This window comes from Phocoena sinus, chromosome 19 (genome assembly GCF_008692025.1).
Source record: "Phocoena sinus isolate mPhoSin1 chromosome 19, mPhoSin1.pri, whole genome shotgun sequence".
In the NCBI taxonomy this organism is placed as follows: domain Eukaryota; kingdom Metazoa; phylum Chordata; class Mammalia; order Artiodactyla; family Phocoenidae; genus Phocoena; species Phocoena sinus.
Window position 1 is genome coordinate 23,134,884 of NC_045781.1, and position 19,666 is coordinate 23,154,549.

At 35.8% G+C, this 19,666-nt stretch overlaps 1 protein-coding gene across 11 annotated transcripts in view; it reads left to right on the forward strand.

Moving 5' to 3' along the window:
* PHKB (phosphorylase kinase regulatory subunit beta) overlaps positions 1–19,666 on the forward strand; it is a 216,033-nt gene that overhangs the window by 87,831 nt on the left and 108,536 nt on the right. For all 11 annotated transcript variants that reach the window (XM_032614033.1, XM_032614023.1, XM_032614024.1 and 8 more), the window contains one exon: positions 8,749–8,812. In XM_032614033.1, coding sequence (XP_032469924.1) covers positions 8,749–8,812 — 64 coding nt within the window. The remainder of the gene's footprint in view (positions 1–8,748; positions 8,813–19,666) is intronic.

A 19,666-nucleotide genomic window follows, 5' to 3' on the forward strand; every position in this document is an offset into this window, starting at 1 on the left:
ACCCCTTCAGGATATGTTCAAGCCGCCAACCCCAGTCCTCTCCCTGTGCTCCGTCTAAAACTGAAACCCGAGCCTCAGCTCGCAGCCCCATCCGCCCCGGCGGGTGAGCAGACAAGCCCCTCGGGCTGGTGAGTGCCGGTCGGCACCGATCCTCTGTGAGGGAATCTCCCCGCTTTGCCCTCCGCACCCGTGGCTGTGCACTACTCCGCGGTTCTGAAGCTCCCCCCTCCGCCTCCCGCAGTGTCTGCCCGCGGAGGGGCTTCCTAGTGTGTGGAAACTTTTCCTCCTTAACAGCTCCCTCCCACTGGTGCATGTGCCGTCCTTATTCTTTTGTCTCTGTTTTTTCTTTTTTTCTTTTGCCCTACCCAGGTATATGGGGAGTTTCTTGCCTTTTGGGAGCTCTGAGGTCTTCTGCCAGCCTTCAGTAGGTGTTCTGTAGGAGTTGTTCCACGTGTAGATGTATTTCTGGTGTATCCGTGGGGAGGAAGGCAATCTCCACGTCTTACTCTTCCGCCATCTTCAAGGTCCCCCCCTAAATATATTTTTGTGTGAACAAAAGTTTTCATTTATCTGGGATAAATGCCCAGTAGTTCATTTGGTGGGTAGTTGCATGTTTAGATTTTTAAAAAACTGCCAGCCTGTTTTTTAGAGTTCCTATATTGCTTTACATTCCTACCAGCAATGTATGAGTAGTGTAATTTCTCTGCATCTTTGCCAGCATTTGGTGTTATCACTATTTTTTGTTTTAGTTACTCTGATTGGTTTGTAGTGATAGCTTATTGTGGTTTTAATTTGCATTTCCTAATGGATAATGATATTGGATCTTTTCATGTGCTTATATACCATCTGCATATCCTCTTCAGCAAAATGTCTCATGTCTTTTGCTCATTTTCTAGTTGGATTATTTTTTATTGTTGATTTTTGAGAGTTCTTTATATAATTCTCGATACTAGTCCCTTGTCAGTTCTTTGTTTTGCAAATACATCCTCCCAGTCTGTAGCTTTTTTTTTTGTTAGCACAAAACTCTTATGAAATACATTTTATAATTTTTCCCTTCATGGATTGGGCTTTTGGTGTAAAGTCTGACAACTCTTTGCCTAACCCTTGATTCTGATGATTTTCTCTGATGGCTTGTTTTGCAAAAGTTATATAGTGTTATGTCTTATACTTAAGTTCATGATCTATTTTCAGTTAACTTTGTATAAGGTATGATGAGACTTAGGTTGAAGTTCTTTTTTTTTTTTTCCATATGAATGTCCAATTGCTTCAGCATTATTTGCATTTGTTGAAAAGGCCATCTTTCCTCCATTGAAATGCCTTTGTGCCGTGTTGAAAATAAAGTGGACATATTTGTATTGGTCTCTTTCTGGGTTCTATGTATCTATTCCTCTGCTAATACCACTGAGATGATCATGTCAATTTTCTTCTTTAGCCTACTAATATGGTGGATTATATTGATTGATTTTTGATTATCAAACTAGCCTTGCATCCCTAAAATAAACCTCACTTGGTCAGTTATGGTGATAATTCACTCCACATATTGCTAAATTCCATTTGCTAATTTTTTGAAAAAGGATTTTAATATCTGTATTCATGAGAGATACTGGTCTATAGTTTTCTTTTTGTGTATTGTCTTTGATTTGTTTTGGTATCAGCCTAATGCTAGCTTATAAAATGAACTCTGAAGTGTATTCTTCCCTCTATTTTCTGTAAGAGATTGTGTAGAATTGGCGTCAATTTTTCTTTAAATGTTTGGTAGATTTCTTCAATGAAATCATCTATGTATGGAGATTTCTTTTTTGACCATTTGAAAATTATGGATTCAATTTCCTTAATAGTTGCAGGGCTATTCAAATTATTTCATATCGGGTGAGTAGTGATAGTTTGTGCTTTTCCAGGAATCGATTCATTCCTTCTAAGCTATGTGCATCAAATTGTTCAGAGTATTTTCTCATTATCCTTTTGATGTCTGCAGTGTCTGTAGTGATATCTCCTGTTTTATGCCTAATATTGGTCATGTGTGTTTTGTCTTATTTCTCTGTTAGTCTTTCTAGAGGTTTGTCAATTTTCTTTTGCTCTTTGAAGAATCAAGTGTTTGTTTCATTCATTTTTTTCTGTTTTCTGTGTTGAGTGTCATTGATTTCTGCTGTTATCTATGTTATTTCCTTCTGTTTGCTTCAGGTTTATTTTGCTCTTTTTCTAGCTTCATTACATTGGGCTTAGATAATTGATTTGAAGCTTTTCTCTTTGCTAATATATACATTTAGTGCTGTTAATTTCCCTCTCAGCACTTTAGTTATACTACATAAATTTTGATGTTATATTTTCATTTTCATTCAGTTCAGTCTATTTTTTTATTTCACTTGAAACTTTCTCCTTGGTTCATGTGGATTATGTAGACAGGTGTGTATTGTTTTCTTTACAAGTGTTGGGAGATGTTCCTGTTGTTGTCCTATGATTGGTTCTAGTTTGATGCCATTGTGGTTAGAGAACACAGTATGATTTCAGTTCTTTTATAGACTTGAGATTTTGTTTATGGCCAAGGTATGGTCTATTGGTATATGTTGGTGGGCACTGGAAAAAATATATATATTCTTGTTATATAGAATTTTATTAGTTGATTTGTGCTGTTATAACAAAGTACCATAGACTGGGTAGCTTAAACAACAGGAATTTGTTTATTATAGTTCTGGAGGCTAGAGTAACCAAGATCAAGTTGCCAGCCATTTCTGTTCTCTGGTGAGGACTTTCTTCTGATTTGCAGATGGTCAGCTTCTTACCATGTCCTCTGATGGCAGAGAGAGAGAGAGAGAAAGCAAACTTTCTGGCATCTCTTCTTAAAGGGATACTAATCCCCAGACTTCCCTGGTGGTCCAGCGGTTAAGACTCCATGCTTTCACTGCAAGGGGTGCAGGTTTGACCCCTGATCAGGGAACTAAGATCCCACATGCTGTGTGGCATGGACATACTAATCCCATTATTCATTGGGGCCCCACCTTCATGACCTAATCTAAGCCAAATTACCTCCCAAAGGCCCATGTCCAAATACTTGGGGCTTGGGACTTCAGTTATATGCTATCTTTTGCTTTTTTGCATGATACTTCTTTTTAAAATCCTTTTACTTTCAACCTGCCTATATTGTTGTATTTGAAATTAGTTTCTTGTAAACAGTATACAGTTGGGTTATGTTTTTAAATCAGCTCTGCCAATCTTTCTTTTAATTGCCGTATTTAGACCTTTTACATTTAATGTAATTATTGATATGTTTGAACTTAAGGTTTACTCTCTCTCTTTTTCATTTCTCTGTTTTCTTTTTCCTACCTTCCTGTGGGTTCTTAAACATTTTTTAGAATTCCGTTTTGATTTCTCTATAGTAGTTTTGAATGTATCTTTTTTATAGCTTTTTAGTGGTTGCTCTATATTATTATGTATACATATGTACTCAGTGTATTGATGTCATCATTTTACCAGTTAGAGGGATTATAGAAACCTTACCTTCATTTGTGTCATGTTACCCTCCCCCATTTATTATAATATAATTATCTTAAATATTTTCTCCATGTACATTTAGAACCACAGTGTTATAACTTTTGCTGTAACTGTCAAACATAATTTATAAAACTCAAGAGGAGAAGAAAAGCCTATTGTATTTATCAGTATTTTTGTTTACCATATTCTTTATCTATCTAGCATTTCCTTTCTGTTTTGAGAACTTACTTTAGTCATACTTTTAGGGTAAATCTGCTTGTGACAGATCTCTTATTTTTCCTTCATCTGAGAATGCCTTGCTTAAATAAATAGAATATATTTATAGGCATAAGGTTCTAGGTTGACAGTTCTTTTCTTTCAATGCTTAAAAACTCTTGGGTCACATCCTTTTAGCTTTCATGGTTTCCTATAAGTAAGTCACTGTTATTTAATTGCTTTTCCCCTGTAGGTAAATTGTTTTCTCTGGCTACTTTCAAGATTTTTCTTTGTCTTTAGTTTTCAGAAGTTATGATATGTTCTAGAATGGATATTTTTATTTTATTCTGTTTGAGTTTCACTCAGCTTTTTGTCTCTTGCTAATTGGGAAAATTTCTGCCATTGTTTCAAGTGCTTTTTTTTTTTTTTTTAACTCTGTTCTTTCTCTCCTCTCCTTCAGGAAGTCCAATGACATGAATGTTAAATCTTTGTTAAAGTCCCACAGGTCCCTGAGTTTCTCTTCGTTTGTTTCTTTTAAGTCTAGTTTCTCTCTTTTGTTCAGATTTGATTATTTCTATTGTTTTATCTTCCAGTTTAGCTATTCTTTCTTCTGTCTCCTTCATCCTGTTCACTGAGCTTTAGATTATTGTATTTTTCAGTTTAAAAAATTTGCTGTGACTTTCTGTTTCTTAGCTGAGACTTTCTCTTTTCATTTGTTTCAGTCATACTCACAATTGCTCACTGAAGCCTTTTTGTCATGGCTGCTTTAAAATCTTAGATAATTCTCACATCTCTTTTGTCTCAGTGTTTCTATCTATTGATTGCCCTTTTTTATTCAGTTTGAGATAGTCCTGTTTCTAGATATGATGAGTGGTTTTTTAAATTATTATTATTGAGACATGGATTTTGGGGGTATTATAAGACCCTGGGGACTTTACTTTTTTTTTTTAGCTGTATTTTTTGCCACAACTCTGGCAGGGGAAGAGGGTAGGCACATCACCCCATTACTGCCAGGTGAGAATGTAAGACCAGGTTTTTTTTGTTGTTGACACCCAAGATGGAGACTCTTCATTACTGCTGGGTCTGGGTTGTTATGTCTAGCTCCCCAGTAGGCTTCCATTAATACCTCCCTGGCTGGGAACGATGGAAGTACCTCATTACTGATTTCCAGTTGACCTCCACTTACATGACAGGGAAAGGGTGTGGCTGCTTTACAGCTGGGCATTAGTGAAAGTTTTAATTCTCCACTGGACGTCCTCTGGCACCATCCCAAGAGGAAGGGGAGATTCACCTAATTACTGATGGGTGGGAATGAAAGTTTAGGCACCCTATGTGATCTCCACTGACACTGAGGTGTGAGAGGGGAGACTTTTGTCATCCATCAGGAATGAAAGTCTTGACTTCCTCCTTGGATTTTTCTGACACCACCACAACTGAGGTGGTTAGATGTTGGATGCAGTTCCTCATTATAGACTAAGGAGCGTAGAAGTCTAAATTTCCCACTCAGCATTTACAGGGGTGGGTGGGAGTAGGGTCACAGTTTTTTTGAGTGGTTATTGTCTAAAAGTTTTCTATTTTTCTAGGCTGCCCTTTTCCTGGTTCACTGGCTTTTGTTGGGGATTTTTTGTATGCACCTACATACATTTCCTAGTTGTTGGTTTCTTCAGCTCTAAGTCTGGTATATATGAGGCAAAAAGGATACTCAGGAGACTCACCATAGTGCTGTTCCTAGAATCCTGAGGTTCCTAGGCAGTCTGCCTTCTTTCCATTTTTCTGAGCCTTTTTATCTTTGTTTATGCAATGTCCAGGGTTTTTCATGGTACTTAGACGAATAAGGAAAATTATGTCAACTCCACCTTCCCGTTCATGTATTTCATTTAATTTTTTCAGTCTTTTGTTCCTTTATATTGACAAGTGGTATCCCATTGTACAGATAAATCACAGTTTGGTTTTTCCATTTTCTGTTGATAGGAATTTGGATTGTTGACAGTTTGGGGCTATTAAAAATAAACCTGTCATGACTATTTGGATCCAGATCTTTTTGTTAACATATATTTTTATATCTCTTGGAAAATACCTCAGTAGAATTCCTGAGTTATATAAGTGTTTTAACTTTTTAAGAAACTGCCAAACTGTTTTTTGAAAGGAATTTACCATTTTTCATTCCTACCAATAATGTATGGTAGGAATTTCAATTGCTCCACATCTTTGTCTACACTTGGTATTGTTAGTATTTTTATTTTTAATCATTCTTATGAGTATGTGGTAATTTTAATTTGTATTTTCCTGTTGACTAATTTTATTGAGCATCTTTTCATGTGGCATTTATGTATCTTCATATATCTTCATTTTGAAGTGTCTGTTCAAGTCTTTTTCTCACTTTGAAAATGGGTTGTTTGTATTCTTACTGAGTTTTAAGAGTTCTTTGTGTATTCTGGATACGAGTCTTTTGTGAGATATGTGTTTTACAAATATTTTCTTCTAGAGCGTAACTTGCCTTTTCATTTTATTAATGGTATCTTGAATATCAGAGATATTAATTCTGATGAAATCTAATTTATCAGAATTTTTTATGGTTAGTGTTTTATGTGTCTAAGAAATTTTTGCCACTTCAAAATTGAGAAGATTTTTTCCTAGGTTTTGTTCTAAAAGATTTAGTTTTAGCTTTTACATTTAAGTCATGATCTATTTCAAATTAGCTTTAATGTACAGTGTGAGGCAAAGATTGAGGTTCATTTTTTTTTCCATATGGATATTTCATTATTCCAACACCATTAAAGACTATTCTTTCCCCATTGAATTACCTGGCTCTTTGATCATATACATATGGGTTTATTTCTAGACTATTTTATTGATTTATATGTCTGCCCTGACCCATACTATACTGCACTGATAATTGTTGCTTTATGGTAAGTCATGAAATCAAGTAGTCCTTCAGCTTTTTTTTTTTTTTAAGGAATAAATAGCTTTATTTAAAACCAAGAAGAACTGCTCTACGCTACCACAGATTCTTCTCATCTTTTCAGAAATTTCTTCTTTTGCCTTCATAGTCATGGAGCTCTTCTGCCTCCGAAGTAGTCCTTCAATTTTGCTCTCCTTTAAAAAAACTTTGTTACTAACCCAGGACTTTACATTTTCACATACATTTTAGAATTAGCTAGTCAATTTCTATAAAAATGCCTGTTGATATTTTGATTGGGATTGCATTGAATCTATAGATCATTTTGGAAAGAACTGACATCTTAATGATCTTCAGTTTTCCAATCTGTGAACATGGGATAGCTCTTTATTTATTTAGGTCTTCTTTAATTTTTTCAGAAATGTTTTTCAGTGTTCAGGTCTTGCATATATTTTGTTAAGTTTATGCTAAAATATTTCATGTTATTTCATGTGATAGTAAGTGGTATTTATTTTTAACTTTAAATTTCCAGATGTCCATGGCTAGTTTGTAGAAATAAAATTGATTTTGATAGTGATCTTGTCTCCTGGGGCCTTGCCAGATGTCCTTAATAGCTCCAGTAGCACATTTTTTAGATTCTTTAGGATTTTCTATATCTGTGATCATATTGGCTATGAGTAAAATCTTATAGTATGAGTCACTCACCTTTGTGCTTTCACTTTTGTAATAAAAACAAAAAAATCTGTACCTTCTCTTAGCTCATCTTTGAGGTCCTAGATTTCACTTTATTCCTATAAACTGCATTGCTTTATCAATTCCAAGTTATTTTAAAACTTAAAATAGGCATCTGAGAGTTAATGTGTCAAAAGTTTCTCAGGTATGCCAATTAGGACATTGAATTATAAGTTTTTGTTTTCCTCTCTTTATCTTCCACCTGATCACTATCTCCATACATTAATTATCCTTTTTTAAAATTGAAGTATAGTTGATGTACAACATTATATAAGTTGCAGGTGTACAACATAGTGATTCACAATTTTTAAAGGTTCTGTTTCATTTAAAGTTATAAAATAATGGGTATATTCCTTCCCATTCACGTATTTTAAAATGTTTCCCATCTATTTACTATCCTATAGTAAAATTAATGCTTACTTGTTTAACATTTCATGTAAAACAACCCATAGAAAATATAGATCGTGATGACATAAATAGCTTAGAACAGTGGTTCTCAAATTTTAAAGTCCATTCAAGCACGTGGAGGGCTTGTTAACACCCCAGTCCCAGAGAGCAATGAGAACTGGCATGTTTCCAGGTAATGCTGCTGCTCTGGGAACCACACTTTGATAATCACTGCTTTAGAGAAATGATGACAGGTCATTAATTTTAAATGATTAATGGAATATGCAATTTCTTTGAGAAAAAACAAAAAAATTGCAATAACTAAAATAAACTAGATATTAGATCTAAAATATTTAAAGGTTGATATTTATCAGATGACAGTGTCATATATTTTTAATGAAATTTGGGTCTTCCCATTTTCCAGCACTATTGTATGAGGCATTTGAGAGGCCAAAGGGGTACACATTTTATTTCAAAGAGAAGAATATAGCAAAAAATGAGAAGTATGATGATCATTTGCTCTGTGAGCATAAAATAATGCCTATTTTATTGGACCCTAAGCAAAGAGTATTTGAATGGGTATATTAAACTACACTCTGTGGTAAGTGTATGGCATGCAACATCTTTTCTAGGGCTCAGAATTGACATCAGAAAAGCTCTGTTAGTTGATCAGAGCTAATTATGCCCACCCTGGTGTTGCTGTGCACATGTCATCATAGTACACCTTCCTCTAAACTTAATCTTTTTTTTTCCTTGAGTTAGTGAATATAAATGATACTGGAGTTAAGACTACTCCTGTCAATAGTATGACCATTTGTCTAGATCAAAGTGAACTTAGAAATATTTTTCCCTGAAGGTCACTAACTATAAGAAAGGAAAACTAAAATAGTGAAATGTCAGACTAAAGTTTCTTAGACATCATTCTTCTTAGGGAAGATGTTATAAGTGTTAATAAAGAAACTTGCCTATGAATATTCACCAGATAATGGTTCTTATTTTGTAGCCAGATGCATCAGAGTTATAAAGTATTTCCTTTTCTCTTGCAGCTCTGTTGGCTTAGCAAAAGCAGCTCTAGAAGCAATTAATGGATTCAACCTCTTTGGCAACCAGGTAAAAAATCAGCAATAGCAACAACAGACTTTGATTATTTTTTTGAATTGCATGTTTAATTAATTTGGCCATTTATTAACCAAGTCATTCATTATGATCAGAGAATGTCTGTAATTTATGTAGCAGCCCATGGTTGAACAACCTTTCCTTTGAATATGGTTTGCTGCTTAAATTTTAGATTTCTAACTAAAAAAAGATTGCTTAATTTAAAAAACCCTCTTCATTAAGAATTCTCATTTTCTTTCTTCAGTAACTTTTCCCTCTAGTCTTTCTCTTTTGTTTTTTTTTTTTTTTTTTTTTAGATTCCATATATATGTGCTAACATATGGTATTTGTTTTTCTCTTTCTGACTTACGTCACTCTGGTGTCACATGATACCTCATTGTAGTTTTGATTTACATTTCTCTAATGACTACTGATGCTGCGTATTCTTTCATGTGTTTGTTGGCAATTTGTATATCTTCTTTGGAGAAATGTCGATTTAGGTCTTCTGCCCATTTTTGGATTGAGTTGTTTGTTTTTTTGATATTAAGCTGCATGAGCTGCTTCTAAATTTTGTAGATTAATCCTTTGTCAGTTGCTTCATTTGAAAATATTTTCTCCCATTCTGAGGGTTGTCTTTTCGTCTTGTTTATGGTTTCCTTTGCTGTGCAAAAGCTTTTAAGTTTCATTAGGTCCCATTTGTTTATTTTTTTTTATGTGCGTTTCTCTAGGAGGTGGGTCAAAAGGGATCTTGCTGTGATTTATGTCATAGAGTGTTCTGCCTATGTTTTCCTCTAAGTTTTATAGTGCTTGGCCTTACATTTAGGTCTTTAATCCATTTTGAGCTTATTTTTGTGTATGGTATTAGGCAGTGTTCTAATTGCATTCTTTTACATATAGCTGTCCAGTTTTCCCGGCACCACTTATTGAAGAGGCTGTCTTTTCTCCCTTGTATAATCTTGCCTCCTTTATCAAAGATAAGGTGACCATATGTGCATGGGTTTATCTCTGGGCTTTCTGTCCTGTTCCATTGATCTATATTTCCGTTTTTGTGCCAGTACCATGCTGTCTTGATTACTGTAGCTTTGTAGTATAGTGTGAAGTCAGGGAGCCTGATTCCTCCAGCTCCATTTTTCTTTCTCAAGATTGCTTTGACTATTTGGGGTCTTTTGTGTTTCCATACAAATTGTGAAATTTTTTGTTCTAGTTCTGTGAAAAATGCCATTGGTAGTTTGATAGGGATTGCATTGAATCTGTAGATTGCTTTGGGTAGTATAGTCATTTTCACAATGTTGATTCTTCCAATGCAAGAACATGGTATATCTCTCCATCTGTTTTTTATCGCCTTTAATTTCTTTCATCATTGTCTTATAGTTTTCTGCATACAGGTCTTTTGTCTCTTTAGGTAGGTTTATTCCTAGGTATTTTATTCTTTTTGTTGCAGTGTTAAATGGGAGTGTTTCCTTAATTTCACTTTTAGATTTTTCATTATTAGTGTATAGGAATGCCAGAGATTTCTGTACATTAATTTTGTATCCTGCTACTTTACCAAACTCATTGATTAGCTCTAGTAATTTTCTGGTAGCATCTTTAGGATTCTCTATGTATAGTATCATGTCATCTGCAAAGAGTGACAGCTTTACTTCTTGTTTTCCAATTTGGATTCCTTTTATTTCCTTTTCTTCTCTGATTGCTGTGGCTAAAACTTCCAAAACTATGTGGAATAATAATGGTGAGAGTGGGCAACCTTGTCTTGTTCCTGATCTTAGTGGAGATGGTTTCAGTTTTTCACCATTGAGAGCGATGTTGGCTGTGTGTTTGTCATATATAGCTTTTATTATGTCGAGGTAAGTTCTCTCTATGCCTACTTTCTGGAGGGTTTTTCTCGTAAATGGGTGTTGAATTTTGTCAAAAGCTTTTTCCTGCATCTATTGAGCTGATAATGTGGTTTTTATCCTTCTGTTTGTTAATATCATGTATCACATTGATTGATTTGCATATATTGAAGAATCCATGCATTCCTGGAATAAACCCCACTTGATCATGGTGTATGATCCTTTTAATGTGCTGTTGGATTCTGATGCTAATATTTTGTTGAGGATTTTTGCATCTGTGTTCATCAGTGATATTGGCCTGTAGTTTCCTTTCTTTGTGACATCTTTGTCTTGTTTTGGTATCAGGGTGATGGTGGCCTCGTAGAATGAGTTTGGGAGTGTTCCGTCCTCTGCTATATTTTGGAAGAATTTGAGAAGGATTTCCTCTAGTCTTTTGTTCAGCTTTCACATTTTAAAATACTCCTGGCATTATACACCATATATTTTCCATGTCAGTTCCCTTGTTGATTTCAGTTTAATGTATATCCATGTATATGTCATGCAAAGGGGAACTTGCTTAACATGTGAAGCCAAACAATTGGAAATCGTGATCCTAGCTTAACCCTCAACTGGTTGTAATCATATGTCTAAATCTCATTTTCTTTGGGATAAAAGGGAAACCCTTAGGGTTGCCTTAAATTTTTAAAAGATCTTTGACCAATTTCTGCCCCTAATCAGGTGACCATGGATTGAGTTGTCAATGGAAGGAATAACATGCAGCAATACAGGTTACCTCTCTGGATCAAGAAGTAAACTAATTTTCTTAGCAATTTTTGTAAAGATTCCAAAGATGAGGCGGCAGAGGAGGTGTTCAACTAATACTATAATTAACCTTAAGCTATTAAAATGCTAATTAAGTCAGTGAAGATACATTTTAGGAACTTATGCAGACATGTAAAATGTGATATGGATTTTGTTATGGCAATTTTAATATTGATACTATGTACCTCAAGTCTTGCGTTTAGGAAAGTTTCATGTTGGAGCATGGTGACACAACTGCCTCTCTTCCTCTCCCTACATACGTAAACTCTCTTCTCACTTCAACTTCCTCTGGAGGAAGGATTCTGGTTAAATCCAGGAAATGAAGGATTAAGAATGACCACAGACGTGAAAGGATTGGGAAGAGGGGAGTAGCACCTCATTCTGGGTGCCCAAGAGGAGACTCTAAATCACCCACTTCCCACACTCTTTTTCTCTCAAGACCTCTGGCTGGAGAAATTGAGGAATCAGATCTCATGGGGGTTTGGGGGTATATGAACTTGTTGAAAATCATGAGAATTAATATGCTTCTCCTGGAGATTCTTGGTGTCTCTGGCTCTGATCCCTTGGCTTGTATCAACATTTCTGTCTCTCTGAAGAGTCAACATACTCATGGAAATCCTACATGTATCCTTCAGTACTTTTCATTTCCTTTTCCCCCCTGTCTCACTCTCAATACATTCATTTAAATATGTGTGTATGTATGAATATGTGTGTGTATGAGTATATAAATATTTAGAGAATATATGTATATATATATATTAGATAAGGAAGGAAGAAAGGAGTGTGTGCGTGGGAGTGTAATCTGCCATAAAAGAATGCCATTGTATTCAGTGTCACGAGGTAGGATTACTGCATACTCTGTACTCCTACCAGTGAATTTGTGACTTTGGCTAGGTATTTACCTAAGTCTCAGCTTCCTCATTTAAACAAATAGAGATATTGACACTAGGGCCTAACTCAGAAGGTAGTCATGCAAATAAAAAACTTAGCATAGTGCTTGGCAAAGATTAAACCCTCAATAAGTGATACCTCATGTTATTAACTAGTGAAGTGCTGGTAATACTAAGGAAGGGTAATAAAGCCATTGGAATCCAAAACTTCTCAGGGGTATATCAAGGAGACTGAGAAGAGTCACAGACTAAACTAGTAGTGTTACAACAGCAGTGTGGCAAGATGCAGGTCTTGCTCTTCTGCCTTCCATGGTAACCAAGTAGTCAGATGAATGGAATTGCATGTCTAGGTCAGCTATTATAAAGTAGTGGTCAGCTCTTTTTTTTTGCAATCATGCCATCTCCTTTGATGTACCTGAGTCTTAGTGTATACTGTTTACATATCTAGTATGCATCCTCTCTACCTACATATATACCCGCAAACATATATGGTACTTTCTTAACTACCTATATTTCAGGGCTCTGCCTTCAGCCTACTTTTCCCAGGAAGCTTCTGTAGATTTGTTAGCCATAATTCTAAAAGTACTGAATTGATTTACTATGCATTCTGATTCTGAGTTGTAAATATACTGCTGGTATTGTTCCCCAGCCATAAATTCTCAATCTTGGCTGCACGTTAGATTTGAGGAATTTAAAAAACAGTACTGATGCCTGGGCTCTACCCCTAGAGATTCTGACTTAATTGTCTAGAGGGAGGCTGTGGTGTTGAGATTTTTCTAAACTGCCTGGGAATTCTAATGTGCAGCCAAGGATGAGAACAACTGCTCTCAGCAGAGTTAACATTTGACCTTGTTTGGTTCATGTCTGTTTCCAGCAGAGCCGTGCACCAAATGTTTGCTGACTTGACTGTTTTTTGATTATTTCAGGTAGAAATATAGACAAATAAGGTCTTATTCCTTTAGCCACACAGATGTCACATTTGCAAGTAGGGCCTCTCCATCTTCCAATTTTTTTGGTAATATCAGAGTATCCTAGTTTTACAAATTCCCTTTTATCTTTGTTTCTGATGTGGAGAATTACAGAAACCTGACTTTGAAAATGTTAAAATTCCCACCTCTACAGCAGTTGACTTAAAAATGTACTTGCTAAACAATAGCACATTTAAAAGTGCATGTGATATCTTTAGTGTTTAATCATTTTATAATATCACTCCATGTACTTAAAAGATCTGTGGTCTAGTTAAAAGTCAGTGGCCAGGGACTTCCCTGGTGGCACAGTGGTTAAGAATCCGCCTGCCAATGCAGGGGACACGGGTTCGAGCCCTGGTCCGTGAAGATCCCACATGCCGCGGAGCAACTAAGCCCAAACGCCACAACTGCTGAGCCTGCGCTCTAGAGCTCGCGAGCCACAACTACTGAAGCCAGCACACTAGAGCCTGTGCTCCACAACAAGAGAAGCCACCACAATGAGAAGCCCGTGCACCGCAACAAACAGTAGCCCCCACTCACCGCAACTAGAGAAAGCCTGAGTGCAGCAATGAAGACCCAATGCAGCCAAAAAAAAAAAAAGAAAAGAAAAAAAAAGTCAGTGGCGGGAAAAAGAACTGAGATAAAGAAAGGTTTTTTTTTCAAGTGAAGACCTAAAGAAGCATCCTCAAGACTTGAGGGATTTCAGGTCTAATGAGTATTCTCAATTATTTCTGAAGACTATTGATACAGTGTTTTGGAAGACCTGATCATGTATCTTTTTTTTTTTTTTTTTTGCGGTACGCGGGCCTCTCACTGTCGTGGCCTCTCCCATTGCGGAGCACAGGCTCCGGACACGCAGGCTCAGCGGCCATGGCTCAGGGGCCCAGCCGCTCCGCGGCATGTGGGATCCTCCCGGACCGGGGCACGAACCCGTGTCCCCTGCATCGGCAGGCGGGCTCCCAACCACTGCGCCACCAGGGAAGCCCCATGTATCTTTAACTTAATTAATTTAGAGCTTCATAAAAGAGTACATCCGGGGTTGGTGACAACTCAGAGAGTCATAGATCTTTAGGGCTGGAAGGGCCCTTCTCTCAAAATGAATAGAGTTGAGGTGGATTCTCATGGGTCACATAACAGAGAGGCAGAACCAGGAATTAAACCAAAGCCACTTGGTAATGAATCTGGAATATAAGATATTAGTACAGGAAATCTTGGATCTTAAATGCTTTCTACCTTTAGTGATAAAAGCTATATATTATCTTTGAAAACTCTTAAGCCATTTTCTTCTTTTTTAAATTAAATTTAATTTAGTTTAATTTTTTATTGAGATGTCATTGACATATAACATTATATTAGTTTCACTAATATAATGCCCACTCTTGCCACTTTTATTCAACATAGTATTAGCCAGTCTTAGCCAGATAGGAAGTCTTAGCCAGATAAATGAGGTAAGAAAAAGAAACAAAAGGCATCCAAAATTAGAAAGGAAGAAGTAAAATTGTCATGATTTGCATATGGCATGAATATGCATATTATATATAGAAAACCCTAAAGACTCCATCAGAAAACTGTTAAAGAACTAATAAGCAAATTCAGTAAAGTTGCAGGATACAAATCAATACACAAAAATCTGTTGCATTTCTATACACTAATAATGAGCTATCAAAGAGAAATTAAGAATACAATCCCATTTACAATTGCATCCAAAAGAACAAGATACCTAGGAATAAATTTAATCAAAGAGGTGAAAGACCTGCACACTAAAAACTAAAAGAAATTGATGAGAGAAATTGAAGACACAAATAAATGGAAAAATGTTTCATGCTCATGAGTTGGAAGAATTAATGTTGTTGAAATGTCCATAATACTGAAAAATATATACAGATTCATTGCTGCATTATTTATAATAGCCATAATATGGAAACAACCTAAGTATACATTAATGGAGGAATGGATAAAGAAATTGTGGTGTGTGCGTACATACAATGGAATATTATTCAGTCATAAAAAGGAGTGACATTTGTGACAACATAGATGGACCTTAAGGGCATTATGCTAGGTGCTAAGTGAAATATGCTAAGTGAAATAAGACAGAGAAAGACAAATACTGTACGATCTCTCTTATATGTGGAATCTTTAAAAAAAATCAAAACCTCAGATACAGGGAACAGATTGGTGGTTGCCTGAGGCAGGATGTGGGAGGTAGGAGAAATGGGTGAATTGATCTGTTTTGTTTTAAAAAAGAAACATTGTATATAATTCTTTTCAGTGAATATCACAAGTTAAAAAGTTGTCTTAGTTTGAGTGATCCATGCATATTAAAGTTAAAATTTATAGGCATGTTTTTGTTATTTTTACTTAAAAGAAACAACATTGTATTAGTTTTAGGCATACAACATAATGATTTGATATTTGTATATATTATGAAGAGATCACCACAGTAAGTCTAGTTAACAACTACTACCACACATAGTTACAACTTTTTTTCTTAAGACCTACACTCTTAACAACTTTTCAAAGGTATGCTATACATTACATCCCTGGGACTTACTGGAAGTTTGTACCTTTTGACCACACCATTTTCTTCTTAATTATTGATCTTTCTGAAAGAGGTTTCCACTTGTTGAACTTTTGCCCTTTTTGTGCTTTGGTGTATAAGACAAAAGTTAATTTTTATTTTTATGGGAAATTGTTGGGTGGAATAAGCCTTTAGCTTTGGTTATTACGTGTTCCTGCACTTTCTTTCTTATTTTTTTAAATTGTTAGACTTGCCTTATTATGAAAGAAAAAGGACTCATCATTTAAATCTTCACTCCGAAACTATTTTCAAAACATATTTTTGTTTGGGAGAAAATATCTAAGGAGAAAATTTGATCAAGTGGCTTAATTTTTTAAATAAATTTATAATAAAGGCTAATTTGAAGCACTTAGAAACATACTCATATAATCCTTAATATGAGAATCACTTATTTCATAATGGTTTCAAATATTTTCTCTGTGTGTGTGTATATATATATATATATCTGTGTGTGTGTGTGTCTGTGTGTGTATGGCAATACTTGACAATATATGTAGTGATTTATAAATACATATAGTGATATAAAAATATTTGATAATACTTAAATAAATCATAATTTATAGTTAGCACATGTCACAGACATCAGCAACAGTTTTGTGATTCCTGGGTCTGAGTCTCAGCTCTATTCTTCTAAAACCCTGAGAATTAACACTCAGGTTCATCTCTCTCTGTAGTTTGAAACCCCTTTAACAATATGTGAGTAGGAATTCCTCTAGCGAGGGCTACTGGAAGCTGCTGTTGGGTCAGTAAGTAAAAGTTGGCTATTTACAGGCCACCGCCACTACAGCCGTGGCATAGAGGGGTAATTCCCACCAGGAAGTATCGTTTCTGCAGAATATGTCTCTAGGCTTGCTCACAGAGCTATAGGACAGCCTAATGCTGGACCAGGTAAGAAAGTGTCCTGATCATGGTGCTGTTTTTTTGTTTCCAGAAGAACAGAAAAGGTCATGTATAGTATTGACACAATAGATATACTGATCCGTTTCATCTTGTTTTATTCTTTGATGCTAGATGAGGGTAGTAAGCCCATTAGCTCAGGTTCAGAGAAAAGTCTAAAGAGGAAAAGAAAGGCCTGGGCAATCCTTCAAATCATTTCACTTTGAATTGAGACTAAAGAGATCGTCTTACGGTCATGTTACCTACCAGGGTTCTTGGCCTCCTTAATCAATAGGAATTGATCAGAGGCCAGACAAGAAATTCAGGCAAGGTTTTATTGGGGCCCCTGCTGCACCAGGAGGGACAGAGAACAAGTAACAGGTTCCCTTGCTCACTCGCTTGCTTGCTGGGTGAGGGTAGGGGTCAGGCCGGAGAGGTGCCTTAGGTGGTTTGCCCACCCCTTAGGTGGTGTCGTGTGCAGGGGGATGCGCAGTACCTTGCTTTTGCTTCTGGCTCTTCAGAAGTGGCTGTTGGGGTTTTGGTCTCTTTGTATCTTGTCCATAATTTGCCCAGCTGCGCATGCACAGTTATTTTTAGTCCTTTGTAGTTTCTTTGTATTTTGTTGCTCGAGGAGACATTTGTCCAGGTGCAAGCACTGCAGCTAAGGGTCCCAGGTCCCAGGTGCCAGCCTATCTGAGTCATAGATGTTACCCTTGGCCATAGATACCATCTCAAAAGTGTTTGTTATGGTCATGGAGGCCTGGGTAGATGGTTCAGTGCAGCTCTTCCCCTTCATTGGAACTCAAGTCAGGTTGAATCATCTTGTAATGTGTATACTAGAAAACAATTACAGAAACTCAGTTTGGGAGTAAAGTTTGAACTGTCAGTCTTATCTGTGCTCTTTAGATGGAGTCAGAATATTATGGCAGAGTTATGATAATTTCAGGAAATGAAAGATGAAAATAAAATATCCAAAGTTAATAAGATACTCTGGAGTGACATATACATATAAAACATCTTTCCATATTCCTGCCTTTAATTGGAGAAATCAAGATACTAACAAATGAGCTGAGGCCAGAATCTAAAAGGTGATGACTAGAAAGATTTCTCATATTACACAGTGTTCAAAGCGATGCAGACATGTCTAGCTTCCTTTGAAATTTGCAGGCCTAAAATTAACGTGTCTGATAATTTAAAGTAGGTGATAATTAATTCCATATGGAGGTCTCCTTGACGTTTTAAAAAATTTGCTTCTGAATAGGAATAGCTGCCCATGGCCTTGGGTGAATTTTATTCTTCTGTAAGTCCAGGCCATATACCTAAAGCATGGTATATTTTTTAAGATGACAGTCAGACAATATAGTTTATTAGCTTTTGATCTTAGTGTTAAAATATGATAGCATTATGAGATTAATTTTTCCTTTTGTGCCTATTTCTTAGAGGCTGGCAGAGGAGGGGACCTCAACAAATACTTTGGTGAATCTTTATTTGTGGCTAGAAAATAGAAGTTAGCTGTTTATATGAAGCAAATAATGGCAAGAATTACCAAATTTGCCATTTCATTTCATTATTTATAAATTATCCTACTTAGATTGTTGTATCTTTTAAAAAATTAAATTCAAGGCAGACTGATTTGACATGTAATTAACTTTATTAATTTTCAGCCTAAGGGGTAAATTATAAGTCCTGTTATTTTCTGTATTCATTGGCTCCCAACATCACATACACATTCATTTCTTTGCTGTCTTGTTCCAACCACTCTACTTGCTCCCCCTTCCCCCAAAATTCAGATCCTATTTCTGGTCCTCACCTTCTCCATGAAGTACCACAAGGTGCCTATTTTGTTTTCCTCCTGTTAACTTTAGAGGCTTATTATTATTCTTTCATCTAAACCACTCACCTGGTACATAGTCATATATTGCCACGTGCAATCTTTTTGTTTTGTTTAATATTTATCTGATTTAGGACTGTATATCACCTGGGTCAGCTCCTTGAGAGGAGAGGTCATGTTCTGTCTTGTTTTACTCAAAGCAGAGGGCACATTACTCTGACATTGACAGCTACTGCGTGAAAGTTTGTTGGGTTCAATTTTGTGAGTACAGATGAGAAGTAGGGACTTTCAAATAATAGACTGTTTAGAATTGATCTGGTTAAGAGACAGCCTCACTCATTCCTTGTTCACTTATTGTCAGATAAAAGAAATTTAAGAAATAATATTATGAATGAGAAGTTCTATTTTATGAGCTAATATTCATGTATGAACATGGGTTAACAGGAAAAATATACAGAGTGAGTATGATGCTTGGATCTAGGGCCTAGTACTACTAGATTTTGAGTTTCAGTCAATGTATTTTATCTTCAGGGCAAATGCATCTTTGAAGTTGGTGAGAATTGGTATGAGATTTAGAAGGTAATGAAGCAACATAAAATTTGTGATGGTGTTCTTCCTTTCCCCATGTATTTTTCTGAGTATTCTCTTGTAATGGAAGCAGTCGTGTTCCAATTTCATTCTTTGTGTTTTCAAAATATCTATCTCCCCAATAAAAGAAAAAAACCATGTTTATTTAAAAACTATGCTATTGAAAATGGAAAGCACTAATGGCTAAATAGTATTGATAAATTTTTTTAACTTGGTTAGCAGACCAATTATCATTTTTTGTTAACACTTTTTTTTAATTCAAGTTTTTGGTTCTTACTTGAAAGATAATTTTTAGTGTGGGAAATTGCATAATATAGTGTTCAAGGTGTGATCTTCTGTGTCAGACTTGATTTTGAACCCTTGCCTCTGTTATACTAAGATTTAGCATCGTTTTCTGTAAAATGGGTATAATAATATCTACATAAGGGGATTAAATGAGATAATCCATGTGAAGCATAGAACACAGTGCCTGACACATAATGAATATTAGCAAGTATTATGTACA